The sequence below is a fragment of the Miscanthus floridulus genome, chromosome 3 (genome assembly GCF_019320115.1).
Source record: "Miscanthus floridulus cultivar M001 chromosome 3, ASM1932011v1, whole genome shotgun sequence".
Lineage (NCBI taxonomy): Eukaryota > Viridiplantae > Streptophyta > Magnoliopsida > Poales > Poaceae > Miscanthus > Miscanthus floridulus.
Window position 1 is genome coordinate 111,737,451 of NC_089582.1, and position 19,262 is coordinate 111,756,712.

Here is a 19,262-nt window from a genome sequence, read left to right on the forward strand (position 1 = left end):
TGGGTAATTGCTATTACTATTAGTTTCTTCAATATGTTCATCTTGTATATAACTTACACGACATACTTATTGTAGTCTTCCTTGGCCGAAGACAACTATGGGTTCAGTAGGTGGGTCAATCATCGATCTATTTATCCGCATACGGAGTACATCTACTACCTACAGGACCATATCTTTGATTTAGAAAGGAAAGTTAGCAGCGGTTACAAGGACGATGGACAGGACGACAACAACAATGGTGCCGATTTATAGGAGGCACTCTGCAATGATCCATATTGCACCTGCCCTAACCACAAGAACAAGAGGCCTCCCCCGTCACCCCCGCCACCACCACCACCAACAATGGGAGGCTACTATAGAGAAGGTGCAACACAATTTGCTATGTGACCACACTACTAGGATGACTTTATGTTATTCACATGCCACATCTATGTGCTTGTTGTTTGGTTTAATTACATAAGGCATGTTAGGTTTAGTCGAATGAAACTCTATACCCAGGTTTGGTACATGTTCTCACATGCCATTTCATTTGTTTCGTGTGTTGAATTATATAATGCCATACGTCGTTAGGTTTTATTTGCAGCACGTGTTCACATTTCAATACGTCCGTATCATTAAGCAGAATATTAAGACCATAAATAATGAAAACAACCACATAATTAAAAGTTCAATACTATGCCACATTACACAACATAATAATACTAGAAGTACGTGCCGACAGTAGACATAGGGGCAAATACACTTCCAAATCCTCAGTCTGAAACGTACTGAGTAAGTAACTCATCATCCGAGTAACAGTCCTCTACTACAACCCTGTTACCGTGGCTAGGCTCACCTACATTGCTTTGACCTACCTGTCGCCTGTAGTAAGCGGCCTCCGCTTCATCTACGGCTGCTGTGGCCTGAGTGAAGAACGCGTCATCATCCTCCTCCGCCTATAAGCCCGCCTTTGCTAGACCGATGAGCTCGCTCAGTTTGCTAGCGTCTTCCTCTACCTACTCCGCCTGCAACCCCGCCTCTGCTAGAGCGATGAGCTCGCTCAGTCTGCTAGTATTGTCCTCAGCCTCCTACGCCTGCAAGCCTACCTCTGTTAGAGCAATGAGCTGACTGAGTCTACCAGTGTCGTCCTCATCCTCATCCCCCTCATCAGACAACACAATCGGTGATTGAACGGTGCGACCAACTCACGATCTATGCTCATCTAACTTCTTCTCCTCATACCTTACATGAGCTAGCTCTATGGTATGTTCCTCGCTGCAACCAATCTCTTCATGTATAAAATGCAATAAGTTAGCAACACGATTATATTACATTTAAAATCATGCAACGAAAAAAATACTTTGAAGCACTCACTGCCACATAATGCAACAACATGCTCGTTCAAGACCTGCATCTGTACTCTTGTCTCCTCCCTTGCCTCATTCCTTGCCCTCTCCTCCTCTAACATCATCCATCTCTCCAATCCCCATTTATTAAGCCCAACATCGATCGGGTTACAAATACCGCGTTGTCTAGCAAACCCACGCATCTTTTCTTTGTGATGTTTAACAAATAGGTTGACGTAGTCAGGTCCATATCCCCACTTTCGTGCAATTACTTGCCTCTTCTTCAGTTCATCCAAAAACTTAGCTTGAACATCATAACATTCCCACCTGCATTTCCTAGTGCTCTGTTCAAACAGAAAATTCTATCATATATGTCTTAGCAAAAGAAACAAATATACGATTTCATGTTTACCACAAAAAAACCAACCTCATCATACTCAACCATATGGCCGCAATAATGGCCTATTCCAAGCTCCGAAGGGACTTGGCCATAGTTGGATTTAACACCACATTCGCACATGACAGGAGGTGCTTTGGAAATTACCATTTCTTTCTTCTTTTCCTTAACCTTTCGCGGTTCTTCCGGCTATTGGTTCTTAGGACCATACAACCACTCCTTGAAATGACACTTCACCATTGAAAACACCTAAATAAGGAGACATTAGTACATGAACACATATAACTCAACATTTCAACACATACACACTTACTTTATGCTTGTTTGGACACACAAACTCCAACGTATTCTCGGGGTTTATCACAGCTCGATCTCCACAATCGCACAGAGGAGGTTTCTCGAGTCGTCTAACTGTGGCTAGGTGCTTCTCCTTAGCCATCATTGGCGGAGGGTTAGGGGGGTGGAACCCACCGCTTGAAGTGCTCACGTGGATGTCTCCCTCTAAACCAATCGTCGAAAAGGAGATCCACTGAAAGAAAAAAGCACCTCTCATGGTCCTACACAACGAGATTCCAACATAATATTAGTAGCATACTTACACAAATAAAGAAAAAGGATAGTGAAAATAATTTCTTACATTAAAACGACTGTATGTGTAGAAGCAACGTGTCGCTGTGTCTGGATGTTTCGATTGAAAAACATGGGCCGGGAAACCACAGTCACAGTTAGGGATAGGGGGTCGGGAGGGACGGGGGCATCTTTGCTAGACGCGTCGGGGTATAATTCTCGAGGACGACCCCGTTTTCGCCAAAACTCCTCCCGAAACATTTCTTGCATCTAACAAAACAGATGTAATTTAACAAACATAAATCAAAACATCACAAATAAATATCAATGAGAACCATAACTACAATACAACCAATTTCGTTCTAAGAACTCAAAGCAGTTAACATTAAACCATAAACCTAAGGTTTTCCATTTGATGCACAATAATGAACCCATAACATAACTACATGCGCCTAGGTTTGCTAGCTTTTTCACGCCTTGGCATCATCCTACGGTTGTATAATACATATATTGATGGATACAATGAAACCATAAGTGATGACGATTATTACGTTTAAAAATCCGACTAATACATACCGAATCGATGCGAAAAAAATTAGGAGAGGAGCGAGGATACCTTGCTCTCGAAGATCTACGGATCAAATTAAAGTTTTCAAGGTCCAATATACCGATTCGTGAGGTAGGGTGAAGTGGTGAGAGAAAAAACCCGAAAAGGAGGAGAAAGAAGAGGAAGAAGCTCAGGCAGGAAGGTTGGCCGGGGTTAAATGGCAGTGACTGGCGCCGAGATCACTACCATGTCATCTACCGTGCCCAGGAGCTCGGCGCCAGAGACGCTGGCGCCGAGACATGTTAGCTCGGCGCCAACACCAATGGCGCCGAGCTAAGGGTTCATTTTCTGAATTCTTTCCGCCATGGGTCTATTTGTGATAAACTTTCAAAAAATGACCAAAATATAAAAAATTCAGTATCCAGTGCACTCTTATTTAAAAAAAACTCTTATTTTAAAAAAAGGAGTCTGAATTATTAGAATTTAGAAATACCAGAGAGCACGCAGGCCACATAATACTGTAGAGAGAAACGGGGGGGGATAACATATTAATATCCTGCAAGATATAAGGCCATTTTTTTTTAAAAAAAAAGAAGGGGACGGGGTTCGTCCAATTTTTCACTTGGATCCAGTGGTGAAAGTCAGCCTGTTCTACGCAGCAAAACAGTTTTCAGTCGGCTGTTGTTGCAAAAGGTGCCTGGAAAGCCAGTCAGAGAAGGCACCTAGCAACAAAAAAGGCAGTAAGGCACGGTGAGAAGTAAATGAGCAGGACAAGGTGGTTAACTGATCGATCTCGGCAGCTTGACCGGAATGACCTGATGCATCTGCATGCCGACGAGCCACGACAAGAACCGCCCGCGCCTGTCCGGCCATGGTCCTGAACCGAGAGCCGCATGCACGCACGCGCCTCACGGCCTCAGGCAGGCAGCAGGCTGGAAGAGAGAGAGAGAGAGAGAGAGCGATGGGGAGTTTGTATGTGAATGCTTCTGTTGTGTGCAGCGCTGTTGCTTTGCTGCTCTCGAGGCACGCATACCGTCCCACCTCCCAAAATCATCAGTCTGTGTCTGTTGAATGAACCCTCCCCCACCCACAATTTACGTTACGTGGCCCATCCTCCTCTCACTCTCGCCCCCACCGTTCCCAGATTCCCCACAAATTCCCTTCCTGCTAGAGCGCATGGAATTGGGTACAGGTGCGACATTTCACAAGAATTCAGCAAGGATCAGTTCAGTTCCCTCAAAATTCAGGGGGAATTCTCATGGCCCAGAGTACTCTCCCTTCTCCTTCAACGTCTGAATCCACCGTTCATCATGGAGAAGAAAGGAGAGTAACTTTACTATCAATAATACTCCTACATGAGCTTGGTGCAAAGCGAATGGATGGAGCCGTGCTTAAAGTATTTCCCTGGCATACATGGGGTGCTCGGAATAACTGATGGGCGAGAAGAGGAATTCTGAAGCAATTTAATGGGCGCATGACATCTTGACATTGGCGATCTCGAGATGCCAACTCCTCTGCGACTATAACTATTCTTCGCCTGGTGTAGAGGAATTGAACCTTTCTCAGTCGGTTGAATGGTTGCTTGCTGCCCATGTCAGCTGGAGACTTGCGACAGTCCGTCAGTAAGTCCGGTGTGTGGTCACAAACAGGCTCTTCAACTTGCTGCCTGATGCCGAGGAAACAGCAAAATTCGTCAGCTTGCTTGCTACGAGTAGAAAATACCATTATTATTATATAAGCTGCAGAACAAGTTAAGAGGAGGTTGTTACCATTGTGTTCCCGGTGTTTTTTGGTGCCGAAAAGAGTTCTCCAAAAGTTTACAGCCTGTGTAATCATAGTTACAAAGGATCAGAGACTGACCTGACTTGTAAGTTGTAACATGCTCGTTGCTGGTGCACAACTTGTAACAGTTCAGACTGAGAATTAACTGGTTCAGTGAAACACGGAGCAGTTACAGAGAAGCATTGAAGCCTTAGTCTGACCAGTATTCAAACCGAGGTTCCTTCTTTTGCTATGTAAAGGATTAAAAAATAGTTAGTTGAATAAGTCCCAAAAGGTGCACTAGCATTATTCGTCTATAAAGAAATACATACAGAATTTATGCAGTTACCAAGAAATGTTTGTCACTGGAGGTGAAAAAGGTCTCATACTTCGGGGGTGTTTGGATCCGGTGACTAAAATTTAAAAGGTGTCATATGAAGGTGTCGTATGAGGTGTTCGGATAATAATAAAAAAACAAATTACAGAATCCGTCAGTATTCCACAAAACGAATTTATTAAACCTAATTAATCCGTCATTAACATATGTTTACTGTAGCACTACATTGTCAAATCATAGACTAATTAAGCTTAAAAGATTCGTCTCGCAAATTAGTCACAAGCTGTGCAATTAATTTCATAATTAGTCTATATTTAATATTCTATGTATATGTCTAAACATCCGATAGGACAACGACTAAAGTTTAGGAGGAGAAACCAAACACCCTTTCTAAGGCTCTGGGTTTTCATGCATCCTTTCCTTGGGTAAAACTTGTTTTCTGCAGGAAACAAAACATAGCATGCATGTAACGACGGCTGTCGACGCAAGCCAGTGCAGTACAAAATTTCCCAGTAAAAGTCAAACGGGTGCCTGACATCTTTCACAGGTAGATATTCTACTCGCCAGAGCTCTTTTTCTGGTCCAGTCTTTCTGAATTCTGAATCCCTGACGATGATCTCTTGAGGTGCTCCAGGCCTGCCACGCATGTGACAGACTTGCTGCAAAGGGATTATGATTAGAGGACCCCACAAATATTGGCTCCTGCCAGTTTGTGCACAAGGAGGCAGCCCGCAGTCCAACAACCCCCATGCCAAGAGATATGAATCTTGTATCTTTCACACAAAAGAACATAGCAAAAGGAACAAAAGCTAAAAACACCCAAATCAGATTGATTCCAGTTTCCATATCACAAATCACCAACAGCAGTAACATAGAGGGAGACAAACCAGGCTCAATAGTACAAGTAAATAAACACCAAATGCATGAGCTAAGACTCGAAGCTGCTGAATCTAACACTTCACTTACAAATTGATAGACTGTGACTGTGGAAAAGATATATTGTTCGCCTCCCATAAGTACAGAAAATATCTCATCAGTCATCACAGTGACTGCTCCAACATGGCCAAGGGTAATTTTCCTTTGACCTTCCATGAAAGCAAGCAGAATCGTCTAAAAAGATTAACAATCACAGTCATGGCATCACTTGATCTCTATTTTTATTATTGAACAACAGCAAAGCCATGTCAGCTTAGTCACAGGATGTAGAGACCACAACAATCAAGGTATTAGAAAAATAAAAATGGCTGGTTATCAGAAGAGAGTTTAAGAGTTTACACTCAACTGATGATGATGGTAAAGGTTTAGTAGGAAACCAAGCAATATATTTCTTGTTTACTTGCAAATAGATCACAGTTGCAGGTCACCATTTGTCCTGGCATTTCTTTACAAAATATTAATCCGATCATTTCGACTTCAAACACCTACTCCCACCTTTACTTTGTCCTACTGTCGCAATCAAAGTTGTTAAATGCTATCTGCTTATGTTTGGACTAATGTATATCAAAACTGAAGAAACATCTACTTGGTCCAATCCATTGGTTACAGTTGGATTAGGTGTCTGCACCCAAAAAGCCAAAGACTTGATGGAAGCAACATGGTTAATTTTAACATGTCTCATCTACAATGTATAAGAAAATTTGAAAAGGTAAAATATACTGCTTCAAGTTTGATATGTATCCATTTAATTGGGACCATTCGACCATAGCGGAAAAATGCTAGAATAACCAAACTGAAATCCAGTATTGTCTATTGTGCCCATTTTAGCCCTACAATTTAAGAAGTAATTGATGATGTGTTTCCACAAGTGTGTTATCCATAACTAATGCAATAATGCTAGCACCTATTGATCAGTTTAGTTATTGATGATGTGTTTCCATGAGTGTGTTGTCTACTGTTTCTGCAATGTATAAACTATTGTCAGACAAAGACGACATACATCTTAGTTCAGCAACTGTTGATCAGTTTAGTTACCAGGTTCAATAGTCATGAATTTGACATTACACCTGGAGCTTCCATAGACACAATAACATGTTAGCACATGTTTGTGAAATGTACATTGATCTGCAGGAGAGGACATGACAAAAAGTTACGGAAGATAAACAAACAGAATAACAAAACTAAGTGAATGTAACTCTACTTTCAGTAGAACAGATAAGCATCATCTCTGTCAGCGAGACCAGTGGCCAAGAAACTTACAGATAAGCTTCAGAGGAGACACCAAAGCACTGAAGAACGCTTATACAGTTATTACTTACATGTTACATCACTCAGGGAAGCCAGGATGCATGGTTTTCAGTAAGTAAAAAGCCACTGGAACTTTTATCTTTCTTTTTGCATTTCTTGGAGACTATATTTATGTAAAATTGAGACAAGTCATGAATAATCGAACACACCGCCCATACAAATTAGTGGGATGATGTGGCAAGGTTGGCGAGGTGTGCGCAAGGGAGATCATGGCAGTAGATGGGATTGAGGAAGAAACAGGAGAGGGTAGCGTCGCAATGGCCGGTTGTCCTCCACAGTGGCTGGACCGAAGAGGACTCCTGATGGGAGATTCTTATTCTTCTTCGATGGTTCTCCTAATACAAATATTAGCCTTTATAATCCAGGCCTTCCACAAATATCTCAACTCATCAAAACAGACCTCATCTTCCCTAACCTCTCCCTATAGATTATGTGGACGACTCCTGTTCTCTCTTTGCGACTGTAGGTCCGGCCCACAAAGGACTCCACAACAGGTATGATGTCATGCTAATCAACATCACAAGAGGTTTCACATCCTGAATGTCATGCAAATAGAAGGTTATTCACCGTTTACATTTTGACATGACAAAAATTAACTGGCTAGTCAACAAAAACATATATAAGCAAAGCCGATAACGATGTACCCTAGTACTCCCTCCATTTCTTTTATATGGCACAAATGTATTTAAAGATTCAAACCTCATAATTTCCAACAATCAATTAGTCTTACATGATGTGATTTTTGTTTTACAAAAGCAACATCATTGGATTTGTAAATGAAAGTATGATCTTATTGTTATAATTTTGTTGCTACAAGCATAAGAGAAATCATGGGTCAAATTCTAATTTCAGATACCACAATGGGGGGAGTAACAGGAGCCTCAGTTTAGGGCAACCTGCTCAAGATGGATGATCTCTTGTCTTAAGTCTAAACCAGCTAATTGGCTCTCTGATCCAAGAGCTTAGCTGGAGATTTTAGGATAAAAAAAAAGAACTTCAAATTCTGGTGTGGAAGTGTCTCACATTGAGAAAAAAAAAAGGAATGTAACATTTAATATTCTTAGGGCTTCTGAGTGTGAGATAGTCTGCATGCACATCCTTTGAACAAGAAACAGTTGGTATGGGTCCTTTTTTAATTTTGTCGAATACACATGAGAGCTGCATATCTTTGCATTAAGAAGAGAAAACATATTTACAAAAAAGCCCAACACACTACTTGTTCAGGAACACATGAGCAGATGAGCCTATTATATATATATATATATATATATAAGCTGCTCCAAGCACCTAGCTCCAGCCATGCACTAGCGGTATTCTTCCTCCCAAATTCATCTAAGGACAAGCTGGACACTCAGTGCAGCACCCTAAAAACAGAGTCTGTTATGACCGGCGTCCAATACTCCAGGCGCCGGCCGATTAGTGGCTAATGGCGCCATCTGTTAGGGGCTAATTGCTTAGAATTACCTATTTTATGTATTTCCTCAGATAGAATATTTAGTCCTTAAATATAGGATCTTATAGATGGAAGCTAGGAGGATAAATATCTGTAAACGTTGATTGGAATTAAGCAAGCAAAGCAACAGTTGTTGCTCAGTTTCCTTGAGCCCTAGCCGCGCCCTCTCTTCCTCCTTGGCGCCGTGATCACCACGGTGCCGACTCGCCGCCGCCGCTTGCCTAAACCTCTCCCTCCGCTCTTCCATCCCTACAACCTCCGTAGCAACTCCGGTAGGACCCCTAATCCTATCACAGTCATTCTGATGCTTCCATAACATCAGGCCCCTAAAGTAATCAGCGAGTTGAGACCCCATTTCCAGTTTCCTATGACCAAACTGGTTCTCAGCCACCAATCACAGAAAACATTATCCTTTCCTTGTGATTGGGTCCTAGATTGGCGAATTCAGCAGACAACATATTTTGAGTGCATAGTAGCAAAATATTCCAAAGAGATTAGCCAAATAGAAAAAAAGTGTGAACAATATGCAGTTTGTCACAAAAGATTATAAGAGAAAGAAGGCGCCTAGAGACAGAGCATAAGCTTACGGGAGTAAGAGGCCTAAAACCACACATTTGGACTGTCCAATAGCAAAATTGCCCCAAAAGATTCGCCAGATAGAGAGACCAAAAAAAAGGTGAACTACATGTTTGTCACAAAAGAAATTTTACAGGATGAAAGAAGCGCCTAGAGGCAGAACATAAGCCTAAGAGAGTAAGAGGCCTAACTTTTGAACTGAAAATCATAAATCTACAAACACTGTTTCGAAGACTTCTAGTAAAATGGATAGATCCCTAATAGAAGAAACACAATATCTAAATTCTTATTTAAATATGGATGTGTTATTGCATGAATACAACTTTGAAGAACCACCAGCATGGCAAGCAACTTTTCGCAGGCACTGAATTTGTACCAACAGTCACACCAAATGGTCAGCAGAACAGCCTACCATACATATCTTCAGGGTTATCTCGGTCATGATGCAGATTTGACAGTGCTAAATAACACAAGAGAACAGTATAGGTTAGTAGCCTAGTGTCACTTGCAGTTTAGTTATAATAACTTATTGCTACTACTTTGGGACAAATTTGAACTTTAATGCGCAAAGATTGTTATCTCAATTTTATATATTTTTTAAAGTGTAATAACAACAATTTTGCTGCACAACTACAATCAGCAGATGAAGCTAGCAGTGGACTTTGTTATGCAACAACAGCATTTCTGAGGAGACATTGGAATCAAACACAAACACAACAGAGAGGATGGCAAAAGCAATTTTTTTCATTTCTTTATTTCATATACAGTGTTGGGTTCCTGATGCTTTTGTAGATGACAAAAGCCATAGAGAAAGATAGGATGACAAAGAGGAAAACAATCATATCTCAGAATTCTAAAATTATAAAAAATCTAGTCCTTTCTTCAACAGATATTATCTCCAGAAAGATATCATATTTAAGTGAGGCCATGTTCACCTTCCACATGTACAATTGTGTCACTGTATGATACATTATTGCCAAAGTATGCAAGTCATCACTCGGCATACAACAGATGGTTGGTCTCAAATAACAAGACCGGCAACAAAATGAGAAGTTTAGCGTTCCATACTCAAGTTAGGATGATGACTCCGGCGAGACTAAATGGATGAAAAACAAATGCTAGCAACCTCACCCTGACCTGAAAACGAAATGAAAAAAGAACTAAATTACCATAGAGAAAGAAGCAGCAAAGAAAAGGATATGTAATGGAATTACCTAATGTTATGTCCCCAAGTATTCCATTAAATCATCATCATGCAGCAAGTCATCAATATCTGGGATTGGACTACTGATACTGATATAGTCTAAAGGCAATCCTTCAAAGGAACTGCCAACAAACTTATCTTGTTCACAATAGAAAGGAAAATCTATGAGCTGCTGCATATCTCCAGGAACAGAAGTTGAATTTCCACCACCTAGTATATGATCACCATAAGGAATGCTATCAGTAGGTGCCCTGATACCCATGGGAACCACATGATGATCCATCATGGAAAGTGGCAGTGATTGTTTCGGAGGTAAGTTCTGATAACTGCTGGGCAGATTATTTAAACCAGGATGAGCATCTACTGGAAAACTATTTTCAGATCTCGACCTTGTGCTGTCATTATTTTGATAAGGTAAAGGCTGGTCACCCATATATATGCTTATAGGAGTAGGGTTTGCAGTTGGGGCACTATTGAAGTTATTGACCTCAGCACCAGGAAGATGGACCTGTACTTGAGCATCTCCTCTGTGTTGTAAAGCTTCAGTTGTGGTGCCCCCATGGTCAAAGATGACAATCTGGTTAGACATGCCTTGGATTTCTACTTGATCCAGTCTATTCATATCAGGAATCAAATTTCTTGAGTTTTCTGGTGCATCAACTCTACGTGCATCTGGCTCGGTAACAGTGGAGCTGTGGCGTGCTTTTTTTCTCTTTGGTGGTTCTTTTGCCTTACCAGGAACGATCTGATTAGGGTGGTTATTGTAAGCCCTTTCCTTTCCTCTTTTTGGGACATGCTCAACAGCAGATTGTGCAACTGGAGACAGATCTTGTTCATCATCTTTAGATGATGTAGAAACAGGAGCATCCTCAAAACCATACACATCATACTCATTACTGCTGCTATTTGTGTCTCCATTTCTGTCCTCTGGCATACTGCGCTGAGTAATCTCTGATACACCATTGTCGATTCTGTGAACAAGGCTTTCTTCTCTCTGTAGAACTCCCAGCCAAATCAGGCTTTCTTTTGCAGTCATTTTATCCTGCAAACATTTTGATTTTCGTACATGATTTCTTATCTTATCAAAGTTGGGAGACATGTGCTTGATCACACCTGTAAGCACACCAGCCTTCCAAACCTTCTTAAGATCATGTGGTTTCTTGTAAGGAGGAATTTGGCCGCTTGGAAGGCCCCGGGCAATCCACCATTCCTCCTTCCCTGAAGGCCACCAAGGGGGCGGAACACCCTTCTCCAATGGGTACTTGCGCTGCGGTGGATCACAATGCTGCATCAATGAGGAAAGCAGTGAACCAAGAGTGGCATCTTGGAGATCCATCAAGCTGTGCTGGTTCTTACTTCCACCACTCTGGGCATTAGCAGTTACTATGTTCTCAGACTCGTATTTCTCAATTGCCGCAGGCCCATTCTTATCAAACTTCACCTTCTCCTTCCACCAAGCTCTGATATTATCGGAAGCACCACTGACAGGCTTCCCCTTGTCCGGGATGATCCCGTACACGAACCCACGCGCATTGCACACCTGCATCAGCTTGAGCATGTACTTGAGGATCCCGTCATGCGCCCTTGACATCTTCTTGCGCATGGCGTGGTTGGATATCGGCTTGGGCCTCAACTTCTCCAGCTCTGCCTGCTGCAGGGCAAGCTTCTGCTGCCGCTCCTTGATCCTCCTCAGCCTGACTCTGTCCTTCCACATTCGCCGCGCCAGGTCCTCAGGCTCAATCTCCTCGTCACTGACATCATTCTCAGTGAGGTTCTGGATGCCCTCCACCTCAAAGTCCGACGAGTCACCCAGCTCCGTCGCAAGCATGGCAAGTTGATCCATAAGAACTGCCACTTTGGTAACCCGATTAAATTCAAACCTAGGCAGCCTCCGGTGGCTTGCTGCGCTGCCCCATCCAGCAAAGGATCACAGCAACCTGTCCACACGAAATTGGGCCCTACAGTATCAATCAACACCCCCCAAAAAAATGTATAGTCAGTACGCGGGAAAAAAAAAAGCTGACGGAAATGGCAAAACACGCAATTCTATCCTCCCCGCTACTCATTTGCTAATTATGTACCCCAAACAGGAATCCGTACCGCCCACGTTGACCCCACCCTCGCGATTGAGGTGTCAAAACTAATCCGTATCAGACAACAGCCCTAAAACGGCAACGAGAGGAACGATCAAGCGAAAAAACCATCCCCCTATCCCCGTTAATCCGCGAGCCGCACGGAGTAAGAACCCTAATCAGAGCAGCATTCGCCAACCAGAGGGGTTTCAGTGCGTTCGTACCTGGCGGCGAACGGGAGAGCGAGGCGGGGGCGATGGAACGATAATTTCTCGTCGAGTGGACGCTCGAACGAGCGATTTGCTGGGTTGATGGAGGCGAAGATCCGCTTCTCTTCTGGTTATTTATTATTTGAGATTTGGAAATCGGAAGTGAATAAAAGAGAGGAGGAAGCAGGATGGAAGGGAGAAACGGGGCAAGCAGGAATGGGCGAAAGCACACACGAGGTCTCCGTTGGGTATTTCGATGGATCCTCTGCTCCGTTCGGTCGTGTCGGAACCATGTGGTGTGGGAGAGCTGCTGAACGTGTTGGCCGCAACCCTAGCCCTGGCTCTCATCAAGAGTCAAAATTAGCGAATTACCAAACGAAATTTACACTGCAAATAAAATAGAATCGAAAGGTACTGATTTAACATGCGTGTTTACTACATCCAAACAAAGCGTTTTAGTTTTTCTTTTTCGGTATCTAATTTTTGCTATATACTCTCCGTCTTAAAAAATGAAGCCTCTCAAAAAAAATCAAACAATCCTAAATTTAACTAAATATATATATATAATACTATTCTTTAAGACATTTTGTATTTTCTAGATACATATCTTTTACTGTATATTTAGATATACACTATAACTAGATACATAATAAAAGCAATAATCTAAAAAATTAAAAACAACATATAATTTGAAAGGTTGCGACCAATATTTATGATGTATAATAAATATTACTATATTGATCATACAATATATTTTATATAATAAACCTATTTGAAGATATAAATATTGATACGTTTTTTTATAAACTTAGTCAAATTTATGATTGTTTGACTCATTGGAGATATTTCTGTTCTCCTTGGGATGGAGGAAGTATATCTAGACAAGATATATATTTAGAATGAAGGTATTATTAGTAATATAAAGTCAAACGCTTATATCTTCCCATCAGGGCCAAGTTCACAGAATCACAGTAATATTTAACTATCAAGTGCTAGCTTTTGTATATATTTAATGGTATATAGCTGCTTTTTTCTTTGATTATGAAATTTGGAAATAATATAGATTGTTGCTACGCTTGATATACCAATTTTTTCTTTAAAAAAAGGTACACTCGCAAGTCGCAACCCTCTTTATACTTATACCTTCTGACTTCGGTTTTCAATTGCGCAGGAGATTCGTTCTGACTTGTGTTAGTTTTTTTTTATTTTATTTTCCTTCGCTAGCTCCTAGTATATCATTACAGGACGTCAGGACCTTCTGCACTATTCTACTGAGTATCAGACTATCAGTCGATCTCTATCACCGTTGTTCAGATTCAGATAAGCCCGCACCCGGCACCATGACCCGTCGTCGTGGCTCGTGGAGCATCCAGCATCGGCATCAGATGATCGGTCAGTCCTGGAGAGCATCTCTCTCGGCAGGGCCACAGCAAGTGCACCCTCCACCCCCTCCGCGCAGGAGGATCCGGTTCCCCTGTCAGCAGTGATGCATCGATGTCTAGTAGGAGTATCTCTATCACCGTCCTCCCAAAGTGCGCCGAGCTTTTTCCCGTTTCTGCCCGCAGCCCGCGGCGCCTACAGCCTACAGCCTACAGCCTACAGCCTATACGGCTACGCCCGTGCGTCCCACTGCTCTGCTCAACAGGCCACTGAACTCCGGCGCTGCCGCGACATGCCCGCGTTTTGTTCGTACGCAGCGGCACGACGGCTCAAGTGACCCGTGGTCCATGCCGCTTGCCGCTTGCCGCTTGGGAGTTGGGACTATGCGATGCGGTGCGATGCGAGCAGGGGGCTTCTACTGGCAGTACGAGTATTTGTGGCCTGCCGATGCCGGAGACCAGGTTGCGTCCAATAATCAGCAGCTCGGATCTTCGGAGCAGTCATGTTTTCTTCTCTATTCTGAGCTGGGAAAAGTTTGCTCCAGCACAGATTGCCAGCTCTAACGTTAATTCTGTTTCGAGAAAATTAGCTAGTTGCCATTTCAAGGAGCAGGATTCACAACTTTATCATTCTAAACAATAAGTTCACAAAATTATTATCATGGAGAACATGCGAAACGCCTTTTGTGTGGCAAAAAAAAATGAATCAGTGTACACATCTTCTCTATGGTAATTTTGCGATGTCGTTGGAATGATAAAGTTGCGAAACGCACTTTTTAGTATGGCAAATACTACGAGTAAATAGCTAATTTTCTCGTTCAGCCCTTCCTATTCATCCGCACACCAACCGTGCACTCGCACTAAGGACCTCCGCTCCCGTACCAGGCACCACTCCTCCGCTCCCACCCCTGCCTTGTTGCCACACGCCAAGCTAGAGCGCGCCTGTTTTATGCTAGTATTTGATGCCTAAGTAAGATACTTCCTCCATCCCAAATTATATGTCATTCTAACTTTCTTGCAGCGTTAAAGCATCCTATGTTTGACCAAATTTCTATAGTAAAATAATAACATTTATTATATCAAATAAGTATCATTAGATTCTTCATTAATTATGTTTTCGTAGATCTTTGTAATTCTCTCTATAATTTTGATTAAAGGCACCACTCCTGCACCAGGCCGCCACACCAAGTACCACTCCTCTGCCCCCATCTACCTTGCTGCCACACGCCAAGCTAGAGCGCGCCTGTTTCATGCTAGTATTTTGATGCATTAGTAAGATACTTTCTTGGTCCAAAATTATAAGTTATTATAACTTTCTTACAGAGTTAAAGCGTCTTATGTTTGACCAAATTTCTATAATAAAAAATAATATTTATTATATCATTAGATTCTTCATTAATTATATTTTCATAGATATTTATAATTTTTTCTATAATTTTAATCAAATTAGAGATGCTTTGTCTCTAAAAAAAATTAGAATGGCTTATAATTTAGAATCGATGGAGTACTAATTTAAGGCTCGATTGAGCGGCCCGATCCAGCCAATACACATGCAGTATGCAGCCGTGTAACTGCAAGGTTCTCTGGATGGGCAGGTTCGTTGAATTTTTTTTTAACCTATGTTCATTGAACTGGACCTCCTGTCAACGCCCAAAGTACCGTGCACCCAAAAACAAAGGACGAATGGGTAGGTGTGCGACTGTTGCGTTGCTTAGACGTGGAAGTAGTTCTGCTGCTGGCCCAGCCCAACTCGACATAAAGGTAACAACAGTAATTAGGCCTTCTTTCAATCTTCGATGGGCGAGGTCCAATCTGGTCGAGCCCGTGAACGCGTACAGACTGGACCACCGAATTTGGATCGCAGGCAGACCAAGTCTTTTTCCGTAATTATATATTTTTTGCAGAAAAAAATGCCTGATTCAAAAACATGCATAAATATATACTGCTACCGCCGACTAAACGAGCCAGATAGGCAGATATAAACTTCTCCAATACAAATGACAATATATGATTTGTTTTTGACATTTCAATTGCCGATGTATCCCTTTTCTATGTAGCAAAAAAACCACTACTTTTCATTTTTATTGAATGGAGATTAATATATACATAAATTGTACAAATCAAAGAGACCTACAACCTTTTATCTTACTTTCCTTTTTTTAGAAAGAATTTTGGTGCTAAAATGTTCAACACAATGTTGGGACATAAAAAAATAAAGTAATATAAAGTTAGATGCGTAAATACATACTCCCTCTGTCATAATATATAAGGCATAACAATTTTTTATTCTAGTCCCATAATATAAGGCGTGTTCTCTCTATACACACGTACATCGATGTAGTAATACTAGTGTTGAGAGAGAATTAAATATGTTTCTTGGTTTTTGAACGTGAGATGGTTACGCCTTATTTTCTGGGACAGAGGGAGTATCTAAACATTAAACATTGTATCAATTACTTTGGCACCAAGATGACTTTAGAAAAAAAGGATGGGCCACAAATTTGTAGATCTTTTTGAGCGGTTGGATTCTATAAATTTTGTATAATTATTATCTTTAATTATTAATGTGCTATTATCATAGGTAATATACATAATGGTGAGTATGTGTTCCTGATCTTCTCTCAGGTGGAGATAACTATTGATTTGGTTGGAAAGCGACACAACGATCTTGCTTTAGGTCGAAAGATCTGAACCCTACAACATTAGCATCACGTTTCTTCTTGTTATCAACCGTGTCATAATCCGGCTGGCATCGCCAAGAAGGCTAATGTCATAGAACCGACCAATTTATAAGAGCACAAGTACAATGGCAGCCCGCAAGCGGTCGCACTGTCATACTTGAGCCCATATAAACCCGGTAGTCTGTCGAGTACCACGACGGGTCTCGATAAACAATCCACAAACAACCAAGATCGTACATGATTCAACATACATGTCATATATTACATAAAGTTCGTAGATATATTTCTATTATCAGAGTATGAAATAAAGTTATTACAAACCAAGTTTGATAGATAATAGCGGAAGCAAATTAAGTTCGAAAGTAGCATTTGCCAACATAGTTTAATACAGTGCCAACAGATGATCACAATCTACAAAAGTATATAGAGGGATTAGTAAAGAAGCCTGCCCAAGGCTTACTCCTCATCCACAGTGGGATAGAAGCAACTCTTGCAATATCCATGATATATTGTGCCATCTATAACAATAGAAATAAAACCCTGAGTACAAGAAGGTACTCAGCTAGGCTTACCCATCATAAATCAGAAATAAATTGACTCCAAAGATTATGCAAGACTTTATAAATGGGGTAGCTTGACAACATTTTGCATAAAAGCGATTAACTCAGTTATACAATTATAATTTCGTTATCAAGTTAATTATAACTATCCATCTCTAAATTAGCAACTATCCTATGCCAAACATGTGATACATTATTTTAAGAGCATACAATAGTAACCATAGCAGGTATAGTAATTCCAGGTTTATCCGAACCATCATATTCCATAATACAATTACTATGATGCTGGAGCTAGCCAAGTTTCTCACTATCCGGAAGAGATGGCGATTCGAATCGATTTCAACCAGCTGGAAATTTTGTGGGTTCATCCAGCGCCGCACAATCAGAGACCACCAACTACCAGGACGTTCAGGCCCAGCCTGTCCTTGGGCTCACGTCTCGCTCCCTGCACATCCTTACTACCATCTAGAGTGCGCATTCTTACAAAGCGAGGCCTGACTTGAGTTGAGCTACTCGGCTTCGTGATCAGAATGAGTTATCTGGCCAGCTAAGTAATAGGTATGCGTTCAATCTTGTCAAAAGGTCCAACAACGGTATGGTCCTTAATCAGTACAGACGGAATCATATGAGCCAACCCACCATAGACTCCGTTCGGCCTCCATTTACTTATATCCCATGGTTCTTTTCCACGATAGCAAATATAGCCAACCGTACTTCGGTATCCACCTATATCTCGTAGGTGACAGGAAATCACATGACTTCTACCGATCTAAGCAGGGCTAAACATATATTCGATCCTGGACCTACACAGGGTTAAAGGTGTATATATATATCTAGATAAGGTAGTTCCATGCATCAAGTGGTTCTAACCAACTCTTATAACCTAATGCATCAATCATAAATAACTCAAGTAATATTTTATAAAACACTGGGAGACTTAGAATGTTCTGGGGCTTGACTTTCAGAAAGGAAGTGGGGTGGTGGTCAGGGCACTCTGGAAACTCTTCTGGGGTCTGCTCCTCTTCTTTGGGAGCTACAGCTTGAGGAATCTCTTGCTGGTCCCCTTCCTCTCCTTTGTTGAATTCCAGCAACGTTATTTTATCTGTCGATCATATATGCATGAATATGGCATAAGATATTGCGAATACATACATGCTGACAAGTATAGTATGATGACACATGATGAATGCATTCTTGTAAGTATTCTTAACAGCATGGTGTTAAAGTAATAATAAGTGCATCACATTTTTACTGAGTAGGTGCATATCTCTTTTTGATTACTTAATCAAACACTTTTACAATTCATTTACTACACCATAAAACACCAACTTCTTGTTTTACTCATAACTAGAGTTATATACATCGAAATCATATGGTTGTGGACATTCTGGAAAGCTTAAGAAATTGTATACAACTTTCTTTTAATACTCTTACTGTGATTCAACAGTTATATAGGGCAAACAAATCATTCAATCAAATATGTCCAGGAAGTAAACATTTTGGATAGCAAACTTGTAACAGCTATAACTCTAAAACCCTAAGTCCTATGACTATGAAAATTTAACACAAGATAGATTAGTAAGTTATCTACAACTTTGTTATTAACAAGTTTTATAGCAAAAACCATTATCCATATGAAATCATCCACACAATCAAAACTATACATGCAGCCTTGTATTTAAATTATAAAGTGATAATTAGTTAGTTGCATACAATCAATGGCTTCTACACCTTACTATGAACATAAATAGTTACTATGCATCACAAGAATCATAGAAAACATCATGGTGAACCCCAATTTAATTACTTAAATGCTTTTATTAATTTAATTAAATAATTAGGGTAAATAATAAACATACACCAAAGCTGCACAATAAATTATCATAAAATTACAATAGACTCCTAATACTCACAATAGGCTACTATGAAAATTTCGTACCATTTGCACAT

The 19,262-nt window shown here is 41.0% G+C and overlaps 1 protein-coding gene across 3 annotated transcripts; it reads right to left on the reverse strand.

The window, feature by feature from the left end:
- Positions 1-4,071: 4,071 nt before the first annotated feature.
- LOC136542088 (ETHYLENE INSENSITIVE 3-like 3 protein) lies at positions 4,072-12,933 on the reverse strand. 3 transcript variants are annotated; one of them, XR_010780581.1, is made up of 5 exons: positions 12,708-12,933; positions 10,422-12,369; positions 4,765-10,344; positions 4,606-4,660; positions 4,072-4,502 (listed from the first exon to the last, which is right to left on the reverse strand). XR_010780581.1 is itself a non-coding variant. In XM_066534372.1 (3 exons), exon 2 carries the CDS (start codon positions 12,252-12,254, stop codon positions 10,428-10,430), a length of 1,827 nt encoding a protein of 608 aa, XP_066390469.1. In that variant the 5' UTR covers positions 12,255-12,369; positions 12,708-12,933; the 3' UTR covers positions 4,072-10,344; positions 10,422-10,427. The 3 variants fall into 3 exon arrangements, 1 of the variants encoding a protein (XP_066390469.1); XR_010780580.1 differs by having other exon boundaries at positions 4,606-10,344; XM_066534372.1 differs by having other exon boundaries at positions 4,072-10,344.
- Between the last annotated feature and the right edge of the window lie 6,329 nt (positions 12,934-19,262).

Bases quoted from the DNA above. Each gene is read 5' to 3' on its own strand.
- LOC136542088 (XM_066534372.1), bottom strand. From the start codon at position 12,254: ATGGATCAACTTGCCATGCTTGCGACGGAGCTGGGTGACTCGTCGGAC.